Raw genomic sequence first — 24,312 nt, forward strand, 5'->3', positions numbered from 1 at the left:
TGAAGGAACAGTAGCATACTGCACTGGAAAATAAACAGGATCTGGAGTCCAAAGTCAAGTTCCTTTAGGACAACCACCAGCTAGTTCTATGACTGTGGGTAACCAGTAAGTCACCTAACGTGGTGTCGTCCTTTGTAAAATGGGGGTGGGGTGGGGCGTGGGCAAGTGTTAGTAGCCTTATAAAGGCTAAAAGTTTCTTCTTTCCTCCTTTCTTCCTTCCTTCCTCTCTCCCTCCCTCCCACTCTCCCTCCCTCCCTCCCTCCCTCTCTCTCTTTCTTTCTTCCTCCCTCCCTCCCTTCCTTTTCTTTCTTTCACTTTTTTTTTTACAACCACATCTGCAGCACATAGAGACTCCAGGCTATGGATCAAACGGGGGCTGCAGCTGCCGACCTACACCACAGCCACAGGAAGCCTCATCTTTGACCTTTGCCGAAGATTGCAACAATGCTGGATCCTTAACCTGTTGAGCAAGGCCAGGGATCTAACCCGCATCCTCATGGACATTATATTGGGTTCTTAACCCACTGAGCCACAAAGGGAACTCCCCAAAGCCTAAAGTTGCCTGATTTTACTTTTGGGTTTTTCAGAAGGTTTTCTTTGTTTTTGCCCACTTGCAAAGCTAATACCTAATCACTTTATGAATGAGAGCAATAAAGTAATAAGTTTCTTGAATGATCATTAGATTATGCTTTTCAGTAGTGCAGTCCAAGTGGTTTATTAACCTTTTTTCATCTCTGAAAAGGGTTTAATCAGTATTAGATGATAAAGCAAGTAGTGTTGCTACTGAATTACCCTCTGGCTCTGTAGGTATTGCTGTGCCACTCAGAGCAGGTTACTCAATCCAAGCACTGTATTTAGCAATACAAGAGTTTCATTATTTAGCAACTTGCACAGATTTTTTTTTTTTTAAGCATAGAAGAAGAGGGATGAACAGTTATTCAGGAAACCTCTGAATGCAACACACTGGAGCTAGCCCTTCTAAAAACAACCTCTTTCAGGGGGACCAGAGGTAAGAACACAAGTTCAAGTTGCCACAGATGATTCAACTGAGCCAGGAGCCCAGGAGAGAAGAGATGTGTAAACAGAAACCAGCTCCTTTGCCCCCACACACTTGATGTGCAATGTTTTCTCTGCCCCCGACCTACTTCATTCTGTGTAACTGAAATATAACACAAATTTATATTTTCCTTAAGCCTCTTTTGAAAGCATGTGGGTAACCGCAATGCATCTAGCTGACAAAGGATTAATTTCCACAATATATTCAGATGTACAAAAAAAATTAATAAAAAGTCAAAGGCCTCAGTTAAAAAAAAAAAAAAAGATCACTAAGTATACGGCAAGTAATTCATAAAAAGAGTAAGCCTTGGAGCGCCTGTCATGGCTCAGTGGTTAACGAATTCTACTAGGAACCATGGGATTGTGGGTTCGATCCCTGGCCTTACTCAGTGGGTTAAGGATCCAGCGTTGCCAAGAGCTGTGGTGTAGGTCGCAGACACAGCTCAGATCCCGAGTTACTGTGGCTGTGGTGTAGGCCGGCGGCTACAGCTCCGATTAGACCCCAGCCTGGAAACCTCCATATGCCACTGGTGCAGCCCTAAAAAGACAAAAAGACAAAAAAAAAAGAGTAAGCCTTAACGACTGACCTTTTTTTTTTTCTTTTTGGCTGCACCCACAGCATGCGGAAGTTCCCAGGCCAGGGAGCAAACCTGTGCCACAACAGTAACAGCAAAAAAACTTTTTTTTTTTTTTGCTTTGTTTAGGGCCACATTTGTGACATATGAAGTTCCCAGGCTAAGAGTCAAATCGGTGCTACAGCTGCTGGCCTACACCACAGCCACAGGAACACAGGATCCAAACTGAGCCTGCGACCCACACCACAGCTCATGGCAATGCCAGATCCCTGACCCACTGATCAAGGTCAGGGATGGAACCAGCATCCTCATGGACACTAGTGGGATTGTTTCCAATTCATCACAATGGGAACTCCACAAATAAGCATTTAAGAAGATGTTTAGTTTCACTATAATCAGAGAAATGCAAACTGAAACCACATGATATACTATTTCATACCTGTGAAGACTGATTTAAAAAAATATAATTAAGGAGTTCCCTTGTGGCTCAGCAGGTTAAGGATCCAGTATTATCACTGCAGCAGTTCGGATCACTGCTGTGATGTGGGTTCGATACCTGGCCTAGGAACTTCTGCATGCTGCAGGAGCAGCCACAAAAAAAATTTCTTTAATTGAACAATATCAAGCGTTAGAACCACACTAGAAAACAATTTGGCACTGTCTAGTAAATTTAAAGATATTCGCAGCCCCAGACCTAGCAATTCCACTCCCAGGAATAACTCAGGAAGATTTTTGTTAAATAATTTCAAATATACAGAAAAGTTGCAACAATAGTTCACTTTACCCAGATCAACGAATTGCCAACATTTTGTCACATTTGCTTTACTGTTGTATAAAATAGTACTTTTTTTGGAAATACTTGAGAATAAATTTCAGACTTCATGCTCTTTGTCCCCAAATATTTCAGCATAGATTTTTCTTGGGACACAGAACTTCACTCATTTAACCACAGTTCAATTATCAAAATCAGGAAAGTGGCCACTACTGCAATACCAGTATCTAATCTACAGACTTTATTTAAATTCTGACAATGGTCCTAATAGTATCCTAGATTTTTTTGGGTCCAGGCGTCAACCCAGAATTACACATTACACTTATCTGCCATCTGTTTCTTTTTTTCTTTTTCAGCCTCACCTTTGGCATATGGAAGTTCCCAGGCCAGGGATCAAATCCGAGCCACAGTTCCAACCGCCATCACAGCTGCAGCAATACCAGATCCTTAACCCACTGAGCCACAAAGGGAGCTCCAAGTGTCAACTCTTTAGTCTCCAATTGTATGAAAAGGTTCCTTGGCCTTTTTTTGTGTTTCAAGACCCTGGCATTTCTTAAGAGTACCAGCAATTTATTTTGTAGGTCTCTCAGTCTGGGTTGATCTGATGCCTCTTCATGATTGGACGCAGGCAGTGCTGTGGGTGGGAACCCCGTGGAAGCGGTGCTCTTGCCCTCCCATGGGGCCTCAGGAGGCACCGCGCTCAGCTGGTCTCATGACCGCTGATGCTCACTGGAGCCCCTGGCTCGAGGCAGTCTGCTGACAAGTCTTCTCCGCTGGGAATGTATTCTTTTTCTTTTTGATTTTAATAATAATAGATCATTATTACTGAAAAGTGTCTATAAAGGGGAGATCCTGTTTACAAATTTTATTTATTTATTTACTTATGGCTGTGCCCACAGCACGCGAACTTCCCAGGAGAGGGATCAAACTCAAGACACTGCAGTGACAACACCGGATACGTAACCCGCTGAGCCCCACGGGAACTCCATAAAGGGAGATACACGGAGACTACAGAAATATCCTGATCTTCAAACATTTGCCTAGCGGTATTAGCAGCTACTGATGGTTCTTGCCTAAATAAATTGGAACTCTGTGTCTTTTAAAATAGTATTTTCTGGAGTTCCCGTCATGGCGCAGTGGTTAACGAATCCGACTAGGAACCATGAGATTGCAGGTTCGATCTGGTTAACGATCCGGCATTGCCGTGAGCTGTGGTGTAGGTTGCAGACGCAGCTCGGATCCAGCGTTGCTGTGGCTCTGGTGTAGACTGGCGGCTACAGCTCCCATTCGACCCCTAGCCTAGGAACCTCCATATGCCACGGGAGCATCCCAAGAAATAGCAAAAAGACAAAATAAATAAATAAATAAATAAATAAATAAATAAATAAATAAATTAAATAAAATAGTATTTTCTGGGAATTCCCTTTGTGGCATGACAGAAAGGAATCCAACTAGGATCCATGAAGATGTGTGTTCGATACCTGGCCTCGCTCAGTGGGTTAAGGATTCCGAGTTACCGTGAGTGGCGGTGTGGGTTGTGGAAGTGCCTAGGATCCAGAGTTGCTGTGGCTGTGGGGTAGGCTGGCAGCTGCAGCTCTGATTCCACCCCTAGCCTGGGAACTTCTTTATGTTGGGAGTGTAGCCTTAAAAAGAAAAACGCAAGCAAGCAAGCAAGCCAAGCCTATGCTATTCCCTCCTAAGTCCCGATATCCTTCCTAATCCATAAATGCGGCTGGCCTGATAGGCCAAGGTGAAATAGGTGTAAAGATTGTTTGGGGTTGGGGCTGGGGAGCAGGGTGGGTGAGAGATGCTAAGATGAAAGAGCAGAAATACTCAGTACCAAGCTCCAGAGAGAGAAGACACACGTTCAATCGCTTAGACGTAGTACAAGGTCCTTCTACAATTCTAAGAAGCCAGGGCCAAGGAGAGCTCCCTGAAACAGACCACCGGGCTCTGTCCCCTTTCTCCTCCAATTCGTTAATCATCGCAGATACTAAGACAATAATCAGGGCATCAATGACACAGTCACCCAACTGCACAGGTTTCCAGTCCACTTTTTGCCATCTTTTTTCAAAATAGTTCAGCTGTAATGCCACAAGGCTACGCTTTAACTGTATCTTATGCAAAAAATTTGCTGGGCCATTAGTCAAGTTACAATTTCCACACGTAAATTAGGTGGTTTGACTGTGCTTACTTCACGGGGGATCTTTTGTGTTCCTGATTACCACTGCTTTCCTTTCTAAGTCCTTTTTAAAACCACAGTTTATTGCTATTATCTTAGTTAAACGTTATAATGGTAGCAGGATTATGTTTTTAAAAAGTTAGGTTTTTGAGGCGTTCCCTTGTGGCGCAGTGGGTTAAAGATCCAGCATTGTCACTTAAGCAGCTCAGGTGTGGGTGGCCCAGGTTCGATCCCAAGCCCAGGAACTTCTAGATGCCATGGGGTGTGGCAAAAAAAAAAAAAAAAAAGTCAAGATTTTGAGATGCATACCAAAGTAATTGGAAGTAAAAGGACCTAATCTAGATTAGTTTTAAAATATTCCCATAAAAGGACATTCATTAAGGTGATGATATGGGAGTTCCCATTGTGGCTCAGTGGTTAATGAATCCAACTAGCATCCATGAGGATGTAGGTTTGATCCCTGGCCTCACTCAGTGGCTTAAGGATGAGGCATTGCCATGAGCTGTGGTGTAGGTCGCAGATGCGGCTCAGATCCCGCATTGCTATGGCTGTGGTATAGGCCGGCAGCTGTAGCTCCAATTAGACCCATAGCCTGGGAACCTCCTAAAAAGAAAAAAAAAAAAAATGAGGAGCTTCCTGGTGGCCTAGCAGTTAAGGATCTGGCATTTCACTGCTGAGGCTTGGGTTCCATATGCCGAGGGCACAGCCAAAAAAAAGAGAGAGAGAGAGAGATGTACTTACCACTTACCCACCACAATGGCTGTAACTAAAAGGGCCCAAAATACCAAACCCTGAAGAGGCTATGGAGCAACTGGAAGGCACTGAGACTTAGCTCTGAGCTTGACCCCGCTCTCGAAGGGCACTAAGCAGTTTCCAGCAGTTCCAGACACCAGCTTAGCCTATGACCTGGCAAGTCTACTTCACGGTGTTCGCCCACGAGAAATGAGTAAACAGATTCACAGCAAGGGTTATGGCAGCTTCATTCCAAAGGGCTAAACACCGAAAATAACCCAAATGTCAATCAACGTGATGACGGGTAAGCAAATTATTACGTATTTGTATGAAGAAATACTCCACAGCGATTTAAAAAATCCACTGATTCATGCAACAACATGGAGAAATCTCATAAACATTATGCTGGGTGAAAAAAACAGACACAAAAGAGCCCATACTGTATGATTCCATTTACATGCATCTCAAAAAAGGAAAAGAAAAACTAATTGATAAGGACAGAAATCAAAAGAGGTCACCATGGAGACCGAGGGACGAGTGACGTCTACCAAGTAGGGCGAGAGGACTCTGAGATCATGAGTACGTTCTGTCACTGAATCTGGGTGCAGTCACACTGGTCTATAAATACGTAAAAATTCACCTTGTGGAACAGTTGATATTTGCGTAATTTAATGAATGTTAATTATGCCTCAGTTTTTCTGACCTAGCCTAGACCATGCAGAAGTTCCAGGGCCAGGGATCAAACTGCCACAGCAGTAATCAGAGCCACGGCAGTGACAATGACAGATCCTGAATCTGCTGAGCCACGAGAGAACGTCTCACTTTTCTTTAATCAGAAAACTGTTCCAATTAAGAGTTCCCACAACTTCTAGTTATAATCCCAGTTAGGGGCCTCGCCAATCATACGTATCCTTCCATGAATATTTTCTAAGTTTTCCTTTCTAAACGAAAAGACAACTGACATTTATTAAATGCTTCTTGACGTGACTGCGCTAAACCTCGACACGTACACTCACATATGTAATCCTCATGATCCTATGAGGTATCGTCCAATTTATTCCCAGTTTTTTTGGCCTTGCCTGGGGCCTGCAGAAGTTCCTGGCCAGGGATTGAACCCACGCCACAGCAGCCAGGGAACTCTTATTATCCCCATTTTTAGACGAGGAAAGTAAGGCTCAGAGGGATTGGGTAACTTGCCTGGGGCCACAGGGAGAAAAAGGAAACCAGGATTCGAAACCAAGTCTGCAACTCCAAAACCAAATACTCCCTCATGTTCTAATATTCCAAATATTCCTTCATATCCTAATCCTCCAATTCCATGCCACTGTTCACCACCTCCTCGGTGACAAACCTCGAATATGTAAGATCTTCCCCATCAACTCCACAGCAGCCCCGTTTCTTCCTTGTTAAAGAGAAGCCCTGAGCAGCAGGGGCTCTAGGACCTCTCCTACCTTGGAAGGGAGAGCCTCCATCTATCATGAATCTGGATATGCGCTTGTCACTAACTGACTCAGACTGGATCATCCATCCCAGAAAAAAGCCAGAGTCACTTCTTTTTTTTTTTTTTTTCAAACTGTGGCAGGAATCTTTTACAGCCTGGAGAACATCTGATTAGATTTTCTCAGATAAACCAGCAAAAAGCAGCCCTCGGCAGAGGTCCATCTAATGCTCTCTCAGTTTGTGGTTCAGCCAGGTGTGAACTGTCCCAGGAGGCTGTTCTGTCTGGCTTATGACTCAGCACACAGACGTCCTGCCAATCTCCTTCCCCTTCAAGTCCTCTATGATGCAGAAGGAGCTGCCCCATGCATGCTGCAGATCAGTGAAGGTTTAGAAAGGAGAATCACCCTCGGTGCTGTGCTGCTGTGCGGTTAAGATACACAGATGTCGTCTGCCCCTGTTACATCCTCACTAACCTGGAGGGTCACCCGGCCAACGTTTACAGAAAAGAGCCTCTACCTCTTTCGGACCCAACAACCTGCTGTCGCCTCGGCCATGATTCTACCTTTGAGTTCAAGGTCTCTGAACCAAAGGCAGACTGACCGTGAAGCTAATAAGGTTAAGCTTCCCTCATCTGCACAGCCCCTTCGAAGTTCCCACACCGAATTCTGTGAATTCTTTTTCTTAAAGAGAGTCTCCAAATTGCATAAGTTTCAGGCTATTGCAAAACCTGGACCAGCCCCACCTCTGATTCACGTTATCATCTTGTTGCTCCGAGCAACGGGTCTGTGTTAACCCACTCACCCTACAACCTAAAATGATTTAGAAGAGGAGACTTAGGAGGAGAGAAGCACGTTACTACCCGTAAGGATTAGAACACTGAGAGTTCACAGACACATTAACGCCTTTCTGCTTAATTACTGCCCGTTATTGATAATATTTTATCTATTTGATGGTCAAGTTAGCAGTGTTCTTGTAAGAGGGGTTGCTGTGGGCTAGGTCATTTTTTGGTTGTTGTTTTGAAGGTTGGAAGTTTCTCTGTCTTGGAAGTGGAGAGACTAGACAGGAGGGAAAGCAAAAACATGAATACGACGCGAACTGAAAACATTCACTACAGAAAAGTTTTACAAGTGTCCATGTAGCAGCAAAGCTGCTGTAGAACTAGATTCGTATATACCATCAAAAGAAAAGGCGGGACTGCCCATTATGGCTCAGTAGGTTAAGAACCCAATATAGTGTCCATGAGGATGCAGGTTCCATCCCTAGCCTGGCACAGTGGGTTAAGGGTCCAGCATCACCGCAGCTGCAGCTTAGGCAGCAACTTTGGCTCAGATCTGATCCTTGGCCTGGGAACTCCATATGCTGAGGGGCAGCCAAAAAAAAAAAAGTTACATTCAAATTTTTTTTTTATATGACAAGGGTAAAGTTTACTTTAAACACCTATAGGAGGGAGTTCCCGTCGTGGCGCAGTGGTTAACGAATCCGACTAGGAACCATGAGCTTGCGGGTTCAGTCCCTGCCCTTGCTCAGTGGGTTAAGGATCCAGCGTTGCCGTGAGCGGTGGTGTAGGTTGCAGACACGGCTCAGATCCCGTGTTGCTGTGGCTCTGGCGTATGCTGGCGGCTACAGCTCCGATTCGACCCCTAGCCTGGGAACCTCCATATGCCGCAGGAGTGGCCCAAAGAAATAGCAAGAAGACAAAAAATAAATAAAAATAAACACCTATAGGAGTTCCCATCGTGGCTAGCATCCATGAGGACACAGGTTCAATCCCTGACCTCTCTCATGGGTTAAGGATCCGGCGTTGCCATGAGCTGTGGTGTAGGTCACAGAAGCAGCTCAGATCCCGCATCGCTGTGGCTGTGGTGTAGGCTGATAGCTATAGCTTCAATTCGACCCCTAGCCTGGGAATCTCCATATGCCGCAGGTGTGGCCCTAAAAAGACAAAAAAAGAACCACCACAATCTGTTCCCCTCTGTGTACAAGGTCCACTTTGTTACCCTGGCCCTTCATCCTCTTGTTCATTCAAAAAACTTATACTGAAGTTCCCATTCTGGCTCAGCGGTAACAAACCTGACTAGTATCCATGAGGATGCAGATTCGATCCCTGGCCTTGCTCAGTTGTTATGGCTGTGGTGTAGGCTGGCAGCTGCAGCATCAATTCAACCCCTAGCCTAGGAGCTTCCATATGCCACAGGTGTGTTTCTAAAAAAAAAAGAGAGAGAGAGAAAGAAAAAAGAATTCTGTAAGGAAAAGCAACAAGAACAACAATTCCTAACAGATATGAAAACAATCTATTAAAATATCAATAATTAAAACAACGTGATACCAGTGCATGAGAAGACAAAGAGAATAGAAAGTTCAGAAACAGATCCAAAAATATACTAGAATTCAGGGAATTACTAAGGATGCATTGCAAATCAGTCAGGAAGATGGGGTTTTTAACAGGGAGTGTTGCAAAATTTGTATAGCCATCTGGACAAATGAACCAGAATAAGTAGATCAAAGATTTAAATTTTTTTTTAAAGACATAAAAGTAATCAAAGAAAATGTTAGAGAATTCCCTTAAGACCCAGCAGAGGGAAAAATTTTTCCACTAAAAACTCAAAACGCAGAAGCTATGAAAAGAAAACATTGATGAATCTGACTACATAAAAATGAAAACTATCTTCATAGTAAGAAGCACGATATGCAAAGGAAAAAATACAAATCGCAAACTGAAAGCAATACTTGTATCTCAGCACAGATAAAAGCCAATCACTTTAATATATGAGAGGGTCCTAGAAGTCAAAGGAAAACAGAAACCAAAAGAAATAGAAAAATGGACAAAAGACGTAAGTAGATAATTCCCAGGAAAAGAAATACAGATGGCCCTTAAACATAAAATGTTTCGAAATTACACAAGTTGAGACTAAACCTGAGCTTCCACTTCTCACCTATGAGACTGACACAAACCCAATTTTTTTTTTTTTTTTTTGCTTTTTAGTGCCACACCTGCGGCATATGGAGGTTCCCAGGCTAGGGGTCTATTTGGAGCTGTGGTGCCAGCCTACACCACAGCACATGGCAATGCTGGATCCTTAACCCACTGAGGAGGCCAAGGATTGAACCCGTAACCTCATGGTTCCTGGTCGGATTTGTTTCCGACGCGCCATGACAGGAACTCCAAACCCAAGAGTTTGAGATACATGAACACCCTCGGTGAAGCTGGGGGGAAGAACAACAGTACAGCCATTAATGAAGGACGAGCTGATGAGAACTACAAATGCTCTCTGAAAGGGCGAGCCCGTTCATGTCACAGATTCACGGTAAGTACAATTCAAGTTACAGAGAGTCTGTATCTCCGATTTTTTTTTTTTTTTTTTTGCCAGCAAAAGGTGGAGAACTACAGGTAAAAAGCACCATTTGCATTCATGTAAAGAAATTTCTTGTAGTTGTTAAAAAAGAAACTTTCCACATCATTACGTAGACAGGACTATAGGATGTAGTGAAAAACACAGGCTCAGAGTAGTGTTCATTGTATGTCATTTTTGGTGTTGACAAATTAAGAAAATAACAAACATCTGCGCTATAACAGCACGTTTGCAACGGCAGAAAGAACCACTGCACCATCTACAGGACACCAATACGGCCTGGAAGTGTCAGTAACGGCTGGAAGCTATATTTATCAAAGCACTTTTTCTTTTCTTGGCCATGCTCATGGCATGCTGAAGTCCCTGGGCCAGGGATCAACCCATGCCATAGCAGTGACAATGCTGGATCCTTAGCCCAGTAGGCCACCAGGGAACTCCAAAAGCACATGTAGGTTTGTTTGTATTTTTCTTTTTTGGCTGTCCAGCAGTCTATGGAGTTCCCAGGTGAGAGCTCAGATCTGAGCCAAAGCTGTGGCAATGCCGGGTCCTTTAACCCACTGTGTTTGACATGGGTTCCACATCAGGAATGGATGCTGGTGCTGAAGAGACACCGCCAATCCTGTTGTGCCAAGGTGAGAACTCCCAAAAAGCATTTTTTTTTTCCTTTTGGTCTTTCTATCTTTTTAGGGCTGTACCTGCGGCATATGGAGGTTCCCAGGCTAGGGGTCTAATTGGAGCTGTAGCCACTGGCCTACACCATAGCTCATGGCAACACCGGATCCTTAACCCACTGAGCAAGGCCAGGGAATCAAACGTGCAACCTCTTGGTTCCTAGTCGGATTCGTTTCCACTGAGCCATAACAGGAACTCCCAAAAAGCACGTTTTTAAATTGCTATGATTTCTGTGCCATGCAACTACATTACTTATAGCAATAACTTTTTAAAAGATGTGTAAACCCAAAATTTAAAATATTTACACAAGAACTGGCACACCTGTACCCTCAGTGTGTTCACCTGCTTGCTCTCCCAGAATCCCATCAGCCTGATGGCTCAGCCTGTCCAGGACTGTAAAGATGCAGCAAAGTGAAACCGTACTGTGACCACTTTCCACATGACCAGTGTCACCCCTGCATTTCAAATATACCGCCAACTACATCATTTCTGGGTTAGCTTTAGAAGTCCCTAGTAACCCCCTCCACCTCGCCTGTGTATATACTCAAGGAAAAGCAGTTTACAGATAAGGTATTCTCATTGCATTTCTGAAAAGGAGTGGACGGACAACATCTGCGATTCTTGGGAGAAAAATGTAGCACAAAAGAGCATCAGTGGGTGGAGGAAAGAGGAGAGAGAAAAATATAAAGTTAGAATTCCCTCTCCTCTGAGCTTCCTATGCCTTCTGCCCCCATCCTCTTCCCTGGCTGATTCTTAGCTGGTTCATTGATCTCTTCCTGCCCCTTTCTATGCTTTTTTTTCCCTCTAGCCTCTATCAATGCCTTTCACTCCGAGTTCATTCCATCTACCATTGCAACTTCCACCCTCTGCGAATAACTCCCCAAAACGTGCACCTGTAGTGCTGACTTCCTCCCCATGGCTCAGGTTTCTAGGTGGCTGCCCAGACGCTCCACCCCTCCACCAGCCCCACGCCTCTGGTTCAAGGCCCCACCACCTCCCAGAACAGCTTTCCACCTACCACCTTCCTTCTCCACGTAGTCTGCCCTCTTCCCATCCGGTCTCGCTTCCACAAAGCTGCTAGATTCAACCTTCCAAAACCTTAAGATCTCACAATGTAATTAAATAATTTCTTGGCCTGGCATCCAAGCCCTTTTAGGATTGAAATATCCAGTCTCAACTCTTTCCACCTCCAACTCATCTTCGTTCATCCTAGCTGCAGCCAGACTAAATCAGTTCTTCGGGCCCTAAAATCTCTTAGGCTCTCCTACCCTCCTGCTTTTGCTTACGACTTCTTCCACCTGATACCTCTTTTCCTAAAACCACTCGAGATTCTTCACATCAGCAGAACTCCACTTTCCCCTTTTTTGTCTTCCTTGAGCCCATGAACCAGCAACCCCATTTAGTATATGATGCAGGGGTTGTTTCTACTGATTATCAGCAAAGATGAGGGAAAAAAAGAACACATTACGTGAAACTTACGAAATCACACAAGTTTCTAAAACTAAGTCAGGCTTGTACTAAAGGACACAATAGGTAACTTCCCGTGAGGATAAGGGTGAAATGCCAAAAGGCAAGGACGTCCCTTTAAAAAAAAAAAAGGATGTTACATCCTTTTGTTGATTACAAAATGCCTGCTTTTCTCCCGCACACAAACCCTGATACACACGCTTCTCTACTGATCAGCGACCTTGGGCACAGAATAGTTGTAGAGACGCCAAGTGAGCATCAGAGGTTGACAGTGTCACATGCTGGGATTTCACAATGCCTGCTGGCATCACACACCTGACACCTGCTGTGGCGGGGTCCAGGGTGTTGGCCAACGACTGGCAAGGAAACTCACCATTTTGAACGTACAAGTCTTTGAAAAAGGGACCGTTCATTTATTAGGTAAACCTGTGCCAATCTCATTGCAGAGGCAAAAGAGGAAGGGCTTTGTTTGCACGATACACTAACAGATATCAACTTAATAAAGGAAAAGTTTACCACACTTGAAAAAAAATACACTTAACCCTTTGCAAAGACTTGGAGTATTTTACAGAGTCTAGCGAGCAGGTTGATACGCACAGCCAGTGTCTACTCTCTATTGGGTCTGCAGCTCCTATTTTCTCTCTCTTTTTAAGGGGTGGTCTCTGCAATTCACTGTCAATTTCCCCTCTGCCTAAGCCAATGCCACTGGTTCCAAAGGCATACTCGAAGCCACTGCCCCTGACGCTGTTCTCTCCGAGAACGTGCCAAAGGATGTCACTTGCTATGTATATGCACTGTCTCCAGAGTATTTTAACTCTTTTGTAAAGGCCTGAAGCTGCTGTCCTCCACATACAGGGCATTTTTCAGATGTTCGTGGATAAAAAGATCAAATGATGTCACCCACACAGTTCGTCCTGCATCCCTGTGCACCAGGGTCCACACCTGCTTCCCAGGTGAAAAGAGCAGGTACAGGCTGCTCAGCACTCAACGCGGGAGAAGCGCAGAGGCAAGACCTCTGTTTCCAGAGAGACACTTCAAGGATGGACAGGAAGAAGGCTCTGAGGCCCTAACAGCAGAGCATTCTGTCCTCTCCTCTTGCTCACCAGGTGCCCCGGCAGCTACGGGAGACATAAGGGTCTCCTGGTTCTGCTCCTTGAGGAACCTTCAAAAAAATGGGCTAGGACTGCAGGGAATGGAAGTTCCTCTCCAGCCAGCACCATGGATTTGTTGACCCCATTATTGGGATGAAGATGGAATCAAAAGCTTTACAGAAATAAAGCTTCTAGTTTTCTGTTTTCTACATGGTTTGTATATCTATACTAGACTAACTTGCCTTTTTTATTATGAGTAATTTTCTTTTAGTGTCTCAGTTCTCAAGACTCAAAGTACTAAGCTAAGAGTACTGGCGATGTACTTTAGTCTCTTGAGAAAGGTGGGCGGAAAAAACCTACCTCCTTTTTCATCCTTATAGATCCCCGCAGTTCTCCAAAAACTTACAAAATAATCAGTGGTGATTATAAAGTGGGAAGATTTTAACTCCAGATATAAATACCAGTCATGGAATTAACCATTTGTTTACACCTAACTTAAAGCATAAGCAGGGTGGAAGTGTGGCCATTGTAATCAGTTGTCAGTCAACACTGCAGACACACCAACGGGCATTTGGAATAACAGGCAGTTTCATTTGAACAACTAACATTTTAACAGCTCGTTCAATATACTGTTGATCCATATCTTGGCTGACAGCCTACATTAACTTTGTTGATCTGGACATAAGCAATCTGATTAAACAAGAAATCCCACAACATGGGATAAACTTCCATAAAACTTCAACAAACGAACCAACAATTCAATGACCATGTCAGTCTTATCATTTGGCGTTTACCTATGGTATCTTTGATTACAAAGCTGGATATTATTTTTTTTCTTTTTAGGACCACACCTGCAGCACATGTAAGTTACCAGGCTAAGGGTCGAACCAGAGCTGCACTTGCCAGCCTATACCACAGCCACAGCAACACCGGATCCCAGCTGCATCAGAGGCCAACCCACAGAACGAGGCCAAGGATCAAACCCTCATTCTCACAGATACCAGGCAGATTTTGAACCTGCTGAGCCACAACAGGAACTCCCAAGCTGAGAACTCTTAATATAGTTATTTCCTTAAAATTTCTGTTGATCTGACATTGAAATGTTATGAGTTTGCTAGGATGTGACAAAGCCAACGCTCGGCAGAGGAGTTTGCATTTGCGGCTGAGTTACCTCAACCTTCAAAGGGAGAATCATAAGACACTGACCAGAGGAGCTGGAAAGAAGGCATGGTTTGGGTAGCGGTGGTGGTGAGGGATTCTGAGTGAGAAAGACAAACTGGGATTCCTTTTCGGGCTGCCTTTGACTACTGATGTGATCTGAAGCAAGTTGCCTGACTTCCTTCTATCGCAGCTTCCTCTTGAGTAAAATGAGGATCCACAAGACGTCATCCTCAAGTGGGCCATGTGAACTGAGTGTGCACAGCGGAGTCAGTGTTCAACAAATATTGGTGATGGGTTCTACTGATAGGTGTTTCTATAAAATAGGAACAAAATGAAGCAGCTTTGCAGTTTTGACTGGGGTTTTCTCTGTGGGAGAGGGTGGCCCGAAGGGGTGTGGTGGATGGGAGGGAACCTGTCTAAAATCACAAAGTGGATTTCGTTTCCTTAACCCACTGCGTGAGGCCAGGGATGGAACCTGCATCATCATGGATGCTAGCCAGAATCGTTTCCGCTGAGCCACAGCAGGACCTCCACGAGCTGAATTTTGAATTTGATGGGTACTGATGAGGTGTCCACTCCTCCCAACAGTGAAGAAAACTCCGGATAAACACGGCGGCCATCTTATTATTCTTAAGTTGACTATCTTATCATCTGATCCCATGATCCTTTCACTCTCAAAGAATCCTTCAGTCTTAGTTCTCACCCAGCTTATTCAAACCTCCACGATTCTGAGATGCAAGTACCCTCTTCTCAACTGCCGAGGGGTTTGGTATTAAAAGAGGGTGAATTGCCAACAAGATCTCCAATAGCTCGTTAGTGCTGAGGACAGAAACACTGTAAACCTGCTTATACTATGGTTTTGTTTTTCAACTAATTTCACAGAAAATAGGGACAGGATGAGCCATCTACTTTGTTACAGCTATGTGAAAAGAAAAACAAACCGAAAAAATAAGAGTATGTTTTATGGGCTGAAACGTACTGGGAAAACTGGTTCTTAGGATGGGAACCTTCCTTGCTGTGACCTCTGGCTTCAAGTGCTCTTTTTCCACCTGTCGCTCCCAACACGGTTATAGGACTGTTCCCGTCTTCCTCTTTCCTGCCAGAAACAGCACTCCGCCCCGCTTACTCATTGTGGGCCAGGATTAAATGCTAAGTCATCTGCTTTCAGCGGGGAGAGCACAGAGTCATGGTCGAGTCTCTAACCCACTCTAAAGTAAAGCTTCCCCCAGACGGCAGCGAGGTACTTCTGTCGGATTTCGAGGCGAACTGTGAAGCAAGTCCTTTGCCTCACCTCGGCCTTTCCTTAAGACCACGCCTTCTCACCCACCGCCCAGTGACCCCACGAACTCCGTCGTTCCCACGCCTTACCTTGCAAAGCGGCCACCCAAAACTGTGGCAATGAAGTTCTGTTTCTTCAAGGGGCTGTGATTTAGAGAACTAAAATAAGTTATGCTAATGAGACTGGGTACCAATAGATTCATTCACTAGAGGGGCCTCCCAAAGGACTGGAAGGGGGAAGGAAGGGGGCATTTTGGCCCCAGGAGACACCTGCTACTATCGGACACAGCTGTCACCTATTATCTGGGAGGTAGAGACCCAGGACACGGCTAATCACTTTACATGGCACAGGACTGCTTCCTGTGACAAACAGTTACTCAGCCCAAAATGTCAGTAGTACTGAAGTTGCAAAATCCGGCTAAGAGGTAAGATACTTCAGTGAACAATGCCTTTGTTCCACGGGTTTACATTTAAAGTCCAGGCACTGGTCACACTGACTGGAAATGGATTTTGGACCACGTAACCATCAATCATACCCGCAAGTCAGGTACTTTTTTTTTCTTTCTTTCCTTTCTTTTTTTCTTCTAAATTTAATTTTTTTAACTGATGCACCTGTGGTATAGTATGTATTTTCTTTCTTTTTCTTTTTTCTTTTTGGTCTTTTCAGGGTTGTACCCGTGGCATATGGAGGTTCCCAGGCTAGGGGTCCAATTGGAGGTGTAGGCACCAGCCTACACCACAGCCTCGGCAAGGCCAGATCCGAGCCGCTTCTGCGACCTACACCACAGCTCACAGCAACACCGGATCCTTAATCCACTGAGGGAGGCCAGGGATGGAACCTTTGTCCTCATGGATGCTAGTCAGATTTGTTTCAGCTGAGCCACGACACGAACGTCTGTATTTTTCTATTCATACGAAACTAGTTCTGCTCATCAAACTACAGACTCTAGATGAATGGCTACTGATATTTTATTCGGTTGGGGTTTTTTTTAGCGTTTATGTTTAAAATATGTTTAAACAAAAATTATGAGTTCAACAAAGAAAAAATACCCGTTGTCATATCTGCCCTCAGATATTTTTTAAAGAAAAAGCTGCAGGTGCAGTTAAAGCCCACCTGCCCACCTCTTCTCCTCCCTCCTAGCAGGTCACCGCTATCCTGCAGGATCTCATTTTCACATGTGTTTCATACTTATTTACACACATTTACAGGAATATATAGTATATATTTGAGGTACTAAAGTTTAAATAAACGGTTATTCTACACTACACATCTCCTTTCTCTCGACATCGCTTGAGACTGGGCCATTTCGTTTTCTTCATGTAAATCCAGTTAGTTCATCTCGATGGCTGTCTGGAGTACGTCAAGCAGCTACGTAACTTTCCTCCCGAGGAGCGGCTGAGTGGTCCCCACCTTCCCACCGTCTGCGTGCACTTGTAACCTGTCCCCTCACACACACAAGCTGAGGGTTTGGGCAGCTTCGCTGTCTTAGGAGAAGTAAAACTGTGGGGTGGTGGGTCTTCACCTTTGATAGGAATTTTGCCCAAGTGCTCTCCAGAGTGTTGCTGAACTACCTTTTCATGACAATGCACTTAGAAATGTAAATGACTAACCCTCTGGTTTTCAAACAAATAAAAAAAAATCAAAACTTTGCCTTCTGCAGAGCTACATTAAGATGTGAGGATTAAAACACATGATAGGCTAGTGATTTCTTTTTCAGAATAACTTGCTATTCAGTAAGTTTTGTTCCGAGAAGGAAAACTGTACTCCGTGGGAGTTCCCGTCGTGGCGCAGTGGTTAACGAATCCGACTAGGAACCATGAGGTTGCGGGTTTGATCCCTGGCCTTGCTCAGTGGGTTAACGATCCGGCGTTGCTGTGAGCTGTGGCGTAGGTCGCAGACGCGGCTCGGATCCCGTGTTGCTGTGGCTCTGGCGTAGGCCTATGGCCACAGTTCCGATAAGACCACTAGCCTGGAAACCTCCATGTGCCGCGGGGAGCGGCCCTAGAAAAGGAAAAACGACAACAAAAAAAAAAAAAGAAAGAAAAGAAAGGGAAAACTGGACTTCATATGTCCAATACAGACAATATCAGTCAATTAGTAAATAAGCAAACCGTATCTGTGAACCATGACTGACTCTGGAGTCAGACAAGTCACCTGTCAACCCATTATGAACTGGTTAGGGAATTTACATGTGGACTGCATATTAGATGATATTAAGAAATTATTAAGTTTCTTAAAGGGATAATAGCATTGTGGTTATTTTTTAAGTTCTTTTGAAAAGAATGCATGAAGGGAGTTCCCATCCTGGCTCAATGGCTAACAAACCTGACTATTATCCATGATCCCTAGTCTTGCTCCGTGGGTTAAGGATCCGACGTTGCCATGAGCTGTGGTGTAGGTCGCAGAAGTGCCTCAGATCCCTCACTGCTATGGCTATGACATAGGCCAGCAGCTACAGCTCCAATTCCACCCCTAGCCTGGGAACCTCCACATGTCATGGGTACAGCCCTAAAAAGACAAAAAAAGAAAAAAGGAAGAAGAAGAAAGAAAGAAAAAGTCATGAAAAGATGGAATCTTATATCTGCCTCAAATATTTTAGCAAACACTAAGGAATGATAGATGAACCAAGTGTGGCAAAACCTTGACAAAAGCTGGATATATGGGCTACAACACTAAGTTAAGTCAGATAGAGAAAGACAAATACTATGAGATCACTCATATGTGAAATCTAAAAAACTGCACACATGAATTTATTTACAAAACAAAAACAGACACATACATAGAAAACAAACTTATGGTTACCAAAGAAGAAAGGGGGGGAGAGATAAATTAGGAGTATGAAATTGACAGATACACATACAATAAACAACATATCAAATAGATAAACAACAAGGATTTACTGTAAGGCACAGGGTATATTCTATACCTTGTAATTACCTGTAATGGAAAAGAATTTTTAAAAAGGAATATAGATGTATATCTGTATAATCAAATCAAGTGTAGTTGGCTGTACCCTTGAAACTAAGACAATACTGTAAATCGGCTAATCAATTAAAACAACGAACTGGACTACACGGGTCTCATTACCCTATTTCTCTACTTTTGTATATGTTTGAAAATTGTCATTATCATCATTACCAACAAAGACAGACTAATAAAATCAGGTGGACGTTTGGCTGTGATAAAGAAAAACTCCATTTATAATCCTTCTATATCCTGTAATCGGATTATTTTTCTCTACAAGTATCTAGACAAGTTTCAGGATTTTATCAGCAAGATAACCCTACTGAAAGCATTATAGTCCACATCCTTGAGGACATTGGATACTATTTTATATTCAGAGAGTTTATGCCACGACTTAACTGACTTAGACTCTCAAAAATGACCTGCCAAAGTCAAAATTAACATATAAAAATGATACTCCTCAAGTGTCTGCTTTAACAAATTATTCCACCCACATTTTCTGTGAATTCAAGAGATCTGATTTTTTTTTTTTTTTTTTTTTTTTTTTTGCTGTCCTTGTGGCATAGGGAAGTTCCGGGGCCAGGGATCCAATCTGAGCCACAGCTGTGACCTACACCACTGCCGCTGCCATGCCAGATCCTTAATCCACTGCACCAGGTTGGGACTGAACCACTGCCACCAGAGGGACAAACTGGATCATTAATCCACTGCGCCACAGTGGGAATTCCTACAGTCAGATTCCTAACCCACTTCACCACAGCGGGAACTAGAGGTCTGCTTAATGTTGCTGTAACCAGTGTTGTACAGGTATTGACATGGCAGATCCATTGTCACAGAAAGAATTCCAAGCCTGAGCTCTCTCTGAACAGGGATAACATCAGACCCTTCACCACAGCCTTTTGACCTCTGTGTGTATTTGAGCGGAGGAGCGGGGAGGTGGTGCTGAGGGGCAAGAGACACAGGGCAGAAGAGAAATTCAGCCCAGGAGCTTAATTAACCAACAGCAGGCCGAGTACTCCCAGTCCTTGCTGGAACAGGGGCACGCAGAGGACCTGAGGAGCGAAGTGTGTGCCCACCGTCGGCAGTGCTGAGTCAGGCAGCGGGGACTCTGCCAAAGAGATGGAGCCACCGCCTCTCTTTATCTGTATCGTCTGTGACTCACTCCCCAGGCCTCAACTCCTACCACGTGGTTGGGAGTCATTCAAAACGTCCTAGCTTCAGAATGCAATTACACTGGAATTTACCTTGAGTCAGGAAAATGACATCCTTAATTACATTCATTTCAATCACAAACGTTCCCGTCTGAAAGCACGAGTCCTGGAAACCAGGTCCCCAGAGTGAGGTGAGGACGGCGGCTTCTCAGAGTCAAAGAGCCCCTTGCACTACGTACAACAGAGGAAAACAAGAGTTGTGAAATTCTCCGTCAGGCCCCGTCCCAGGATCTGAGGAGACACCCGTGTGCTGCGGCTGGAGAGACAAAAGCGCAGCCAGTGCAGAGGAGCCCAGAGCCAGGGCCCGCCTTTCCGTGGCTTCCCTTCTAGCACATCAGCTCTCGGGGAACAAAAACTAAGGTAAAGGGTAGCTCTGTGTTCGCCACCAAAGCCGGAAGCTTTCCTATGGCCTAATTACTTGAAAGGGGGAGACAATTTACCTTCATCGCATTAACGGGGAAGAAAAGTCCTTAAACCTAGACGGGGAAAGTGCCAAGACAGAGCTTCTTAAAGAGCCCTTATTCACGATCATCTCAGAAACTCAGTGAGCTAAGACGGGGTTTCCACCGAAGACGTGGTAGAGGATGGCCAGACAGCAGGGAAGTATATAAACACAAAGATCAAATGTCCCTAGGTTCCGCTTTCAAGCGGCTTACTCGCTAAAAGCACACATGTACAAGACAAAGAGGGGTTTAACGAGAGTGGGAGATTTGAAACCTGTTTCCAAAAATGTGCTGTATTACCAAGAGAAAGAGAGGCAGAAAGAATTTTTTGCTTGCAGAAAATAAACGTAAGTCTTGTCCCAGTTTGCTCATCTCTCCCTCACGCTCCCCAAACCCCTTATCAGCATTCCATCACTCAGATGTCTCAAAATCGCACCCGTTACCCCTGGGGCCCATGGCCTGCAGTGACACATCCCTAAACTTGGACCAGCTCAACACTGACTTGTGCTCTGGTCGGCTTTGGTACAGACATGATGCTGTGAAGTCAGGAGACTGCACCAGCCGGGCACCCAGGTGCTTGGCATCTTTCATCAGCATCTACCTCTGTCCAGGATGGTGATACTACCTGTTGGCTGACTCCAAATACCAACAGGTACCAACAGGGTACACACCCTGCAAGAGGGCAACCCAAGCAGGATATAAGTCAGGATGGGAGTGGAGGTGCATGCCCGGCACAGCTGTGGGATTAACAGAGATGAGATCACATCATCCTTTGCTTATGAACCTATTTTAGCATTTATCCCAGTGGCCTGTCGTTGGATGCCTGACTCCCCACAGCAACCCTGTCTTCATCATCTGTGGAGCCCCTGTCAGCCTCACAGGTAGGAAATGCTCAGTAACTGCTGTAGTCACAGGACAAAAGGAAGAGCAGCCACTCTGAATGAAATATGACAAATTTTGTAGGCATCAGCCTTACCCCTAAACCAGTATGATTTATATTTTCTCCTCCTGTTGATTTCCACTCCTTCCTGGAAGTACCATAAAAAAGGCAAAAACTGGAAATAGAAAAGAAAGACATAAGAGCAGGAAAAAAAAAAATCAAACAAGTGGAAATATTCACTCCCACGAAGGCTGAAAAAACTAAAACAATGCTCCAAACACCCTCACCTAGTGCTTTTTTAATCCTCTTATCCTTTCAAACTGAAACACTTTGTCGCTTTGTGCCTTTTTAAATTCATGGCCCAAGACATGTGCCACCACCCCAATCTACATAGAATTTCGCCCAAGATCAAAGACAGCCCAAAGTCTCACCAAGTACAACAAAAAATCAGCAATTAATTTTGTTCTCCCCTTAAATCCTAAGAACTCAGAAAATTTAAAAATTAGTAGATCTGCCATAATGGAGAGAAGGTTATATGGCAATCAAAAGAGGACCAAGCATAGCCAGAAACCTGCACTCTTGGTAAAAATGTCATCGGGGCTAATCCTTTGGTGTTTGGGTAGTACCATGAAGACCCACTGGTTTCTTCAATCACTTGAACATAACAATCTAATTACACAAAAATGCATAGACGTTTTCGCTCAAATTCTTTATTTCCAAAATGCACTATAGTATATAATGTCTACAACTCCTCGCAGACAAGCCTCCAGAAGCTAAATTCCTTCCAGTGAAAAGTTTGGCATTTTGACCATCTTTAACCCTAAATTAGATGGGCTCAAAATTGTTTCCACATTATTTTGGAAAAACACATAAAGGCTTGATGTTTTAATTAAAGCAAAGATTTGCTTCTTCCCAATTTCACAGCGCTCACTTCCACGGAATTCCACTTGCCTATGAACCCAGTGTCTTTAAAGTCTTAACATTCTTAACAAAGCGAAAGGGTTTCCTGGGTCAAAGGCAAGGCACACAAATAGAGGCAGGAACTAGTTAGCTCAGTTGACTTGTTAACTCACTTCTAACAAAAATTAATCAAGTTTCTTTGCTCAAGACTTTTCTGAGCCTTTGTCACCATACATCATTACTCTCCGAAAGGAATGTGGAGTATGGGGTGGTGCCCAGGCTTATTTCCCCAGGAAGCTGCTTTTCTATTTCACGGATTAACAATTAGTTTTTGGCAGGAAAGAATATTTTGAGGAACACACTTTGAGAACCATAAGTTAGAATAAAGGGCTAATGAAACCTTGAACACAAACTGCTCTTAATACCAGGTAATCTAATTAGCCTCTTTCTTTCTTTCTTTCTTTTCTTTTTTGCTTTTTAAGGCCACACCCACGGCATATGGAAGTTCCCAGCCTAGGGGTCCAATTGGAGCCACAGCCACAGCAACAAAGGATATGAGCCGCATCTGCCACCTACAACACAGCTCACAGCAATGCTGGATCCCCAACCCAAAGAGCAAGGCCAGGGATCAAACCAGCATCCTCATAGATACCAGTGGGATTCATTTCTGCTGCACCAGGAAGGGAACTCCCTCTTTTTTTCTTAAGAACATTAACTACAAGGAGCAACCACCTTTAAATGCAAACCTTTAGAAACACCCTGTAAGAATCCACAGATGAACAGGAAAAACTCATTCAAACTCAGATGGCTGCTATTCTGCATAAAGGACAGAATTATGAACAGGTCAAGGACCATAAAATACACTATTCTATGCATATTTCAAGTTCAAATTGGGGAGATGAAAATATACCCAATTTGGATATTTTAACCACCGTAATGAAAAGGAAGACTTACCAACAGAAGCTGAGTTTTTAAGAACTGACTCCTTTGAGGCTCCTTTTTCAATTCGTATTGTGGCCCACTGTTCAAAAACAAGAAGTATTAATGTAAACTGTGCCACAAACAGAACGTAAAATATTTAAGCCATGCCTGTACAGACATGAAATTAATTATTAAGTCCTGGTGCTATGTGAATTGAAGAGATACCCCCACTGAATCTCTGATATAACAGTATTCCAAGTCCCAGGTGTACTCTTATATTAGTTACTGATAATGCCCAAATAAAATGGGGGAAAAAATCAGGTTTACCTTATTAAACCCCCACACACACCTGGAACCCCAATAACTTACTCCTTGGAAAGGTCATGAAGCATGAAGGGCAAGAGCTCAGATTATGGCATCAAGTCTATCTGGGTTTAAAGTTACTAAATCCCCCTCGGTTTCCTCACCTGTAAAATGAGGATAATAGTTCCTATCCCACAGGATTGCTATGAGGATCAAATGAGACTGACACATGCAAAAACATAAACAGAGGTCACAAAGAACACTATTTTCACAACAAATCAGGTATTCAAGGGTGAGACACACTCAAAGATGCCAAATTGCCTACATCTGAAATAATCCTGCAGAAGCTATGCACACTGTGGTGTATGGAATGACTGGCCGGCTGGGACAGGCTGTACAGCACAGGGAACGCAAGCCAGTATTCTGTGATGGTCTGTGTGGGGAAAACCTGAAAGAGAAGGGATGTGTGTGCATGTATAATTGAATCACTTTGCTGTACAGCAGGAATTATCACAACATTGAAAATCAACTCTATTTCAATAAATTTTTTTTAAATGAAAGAAAAAGAATAAAGAAAAGTGTAAGGAAACATACCAAGATGTGCTTTGCTCTTTTCTCCTTTATGTATTTTGCATGCACCTCCAAAATTATCTACCATTCATATCATAGGTCAAAAGCTGCAAGTGACCTCTTTTTACAGCACTCAGGAAAATCCCAATGTCTATTTTTCTAGCTTAGAAAAGGAACAATTAAAATATTACTTAGACAAGAGATAATATAAGAAAAGGAATGTTGGGAGTTCCCACTGTGGCTCAGTGGTAACAAACCTGATTAGTATCCATGAGGACTCGGGTTCGATCCCAGGCCTCACTCAGTGTGTTAAGGATCTGGCATTGCCATGAGCTGTGGTGTA

At 43.8% G+C, this 24,312-nt stretch overlaps 1 protein-coding gene across 3 annotated transcripts in view; it reads right to left on the reverse strand.

Moving 5' to 3' along the window:
* Positions 1-24,312, reverse strand: part of GPAT3 (glycerol-3-phosphate acyltransferase 3) — a 60,734-nt gene that overhangs the window by 26,713 nt on the left and 9,709 nt on the right. For all 3 annotated transcript variants that reach the window (XM_047799048.1, XM_047799047.1, XM_047799046.1), the window contains one exon: positions 23,130-23,196. In XM_047799048.1, coding sequence (XP_047655004.1) covers positions 23,130-23,196 — 67 coding nt within the window. The remainder of the gene's footprint in view (positions 1-23,129; positions 23,197-24,312) is intronic.

The sequence above is a fragment of the Phacochoerus africanus genome, chromosome 10 (assembly GCF_016906955.1).
Source record: "Phacochoerus africanus isolate WHEZ1 chromosome 10, ROS_Pafr_v1, whole genome shotgun sequence".
Classification (NCBI taxonomy): Eukaryota; Metazoa; Chordata; class Mammalia; order Artiodactyla; family Suidae; genus Phacochoerus; species Phacochoerus africanus.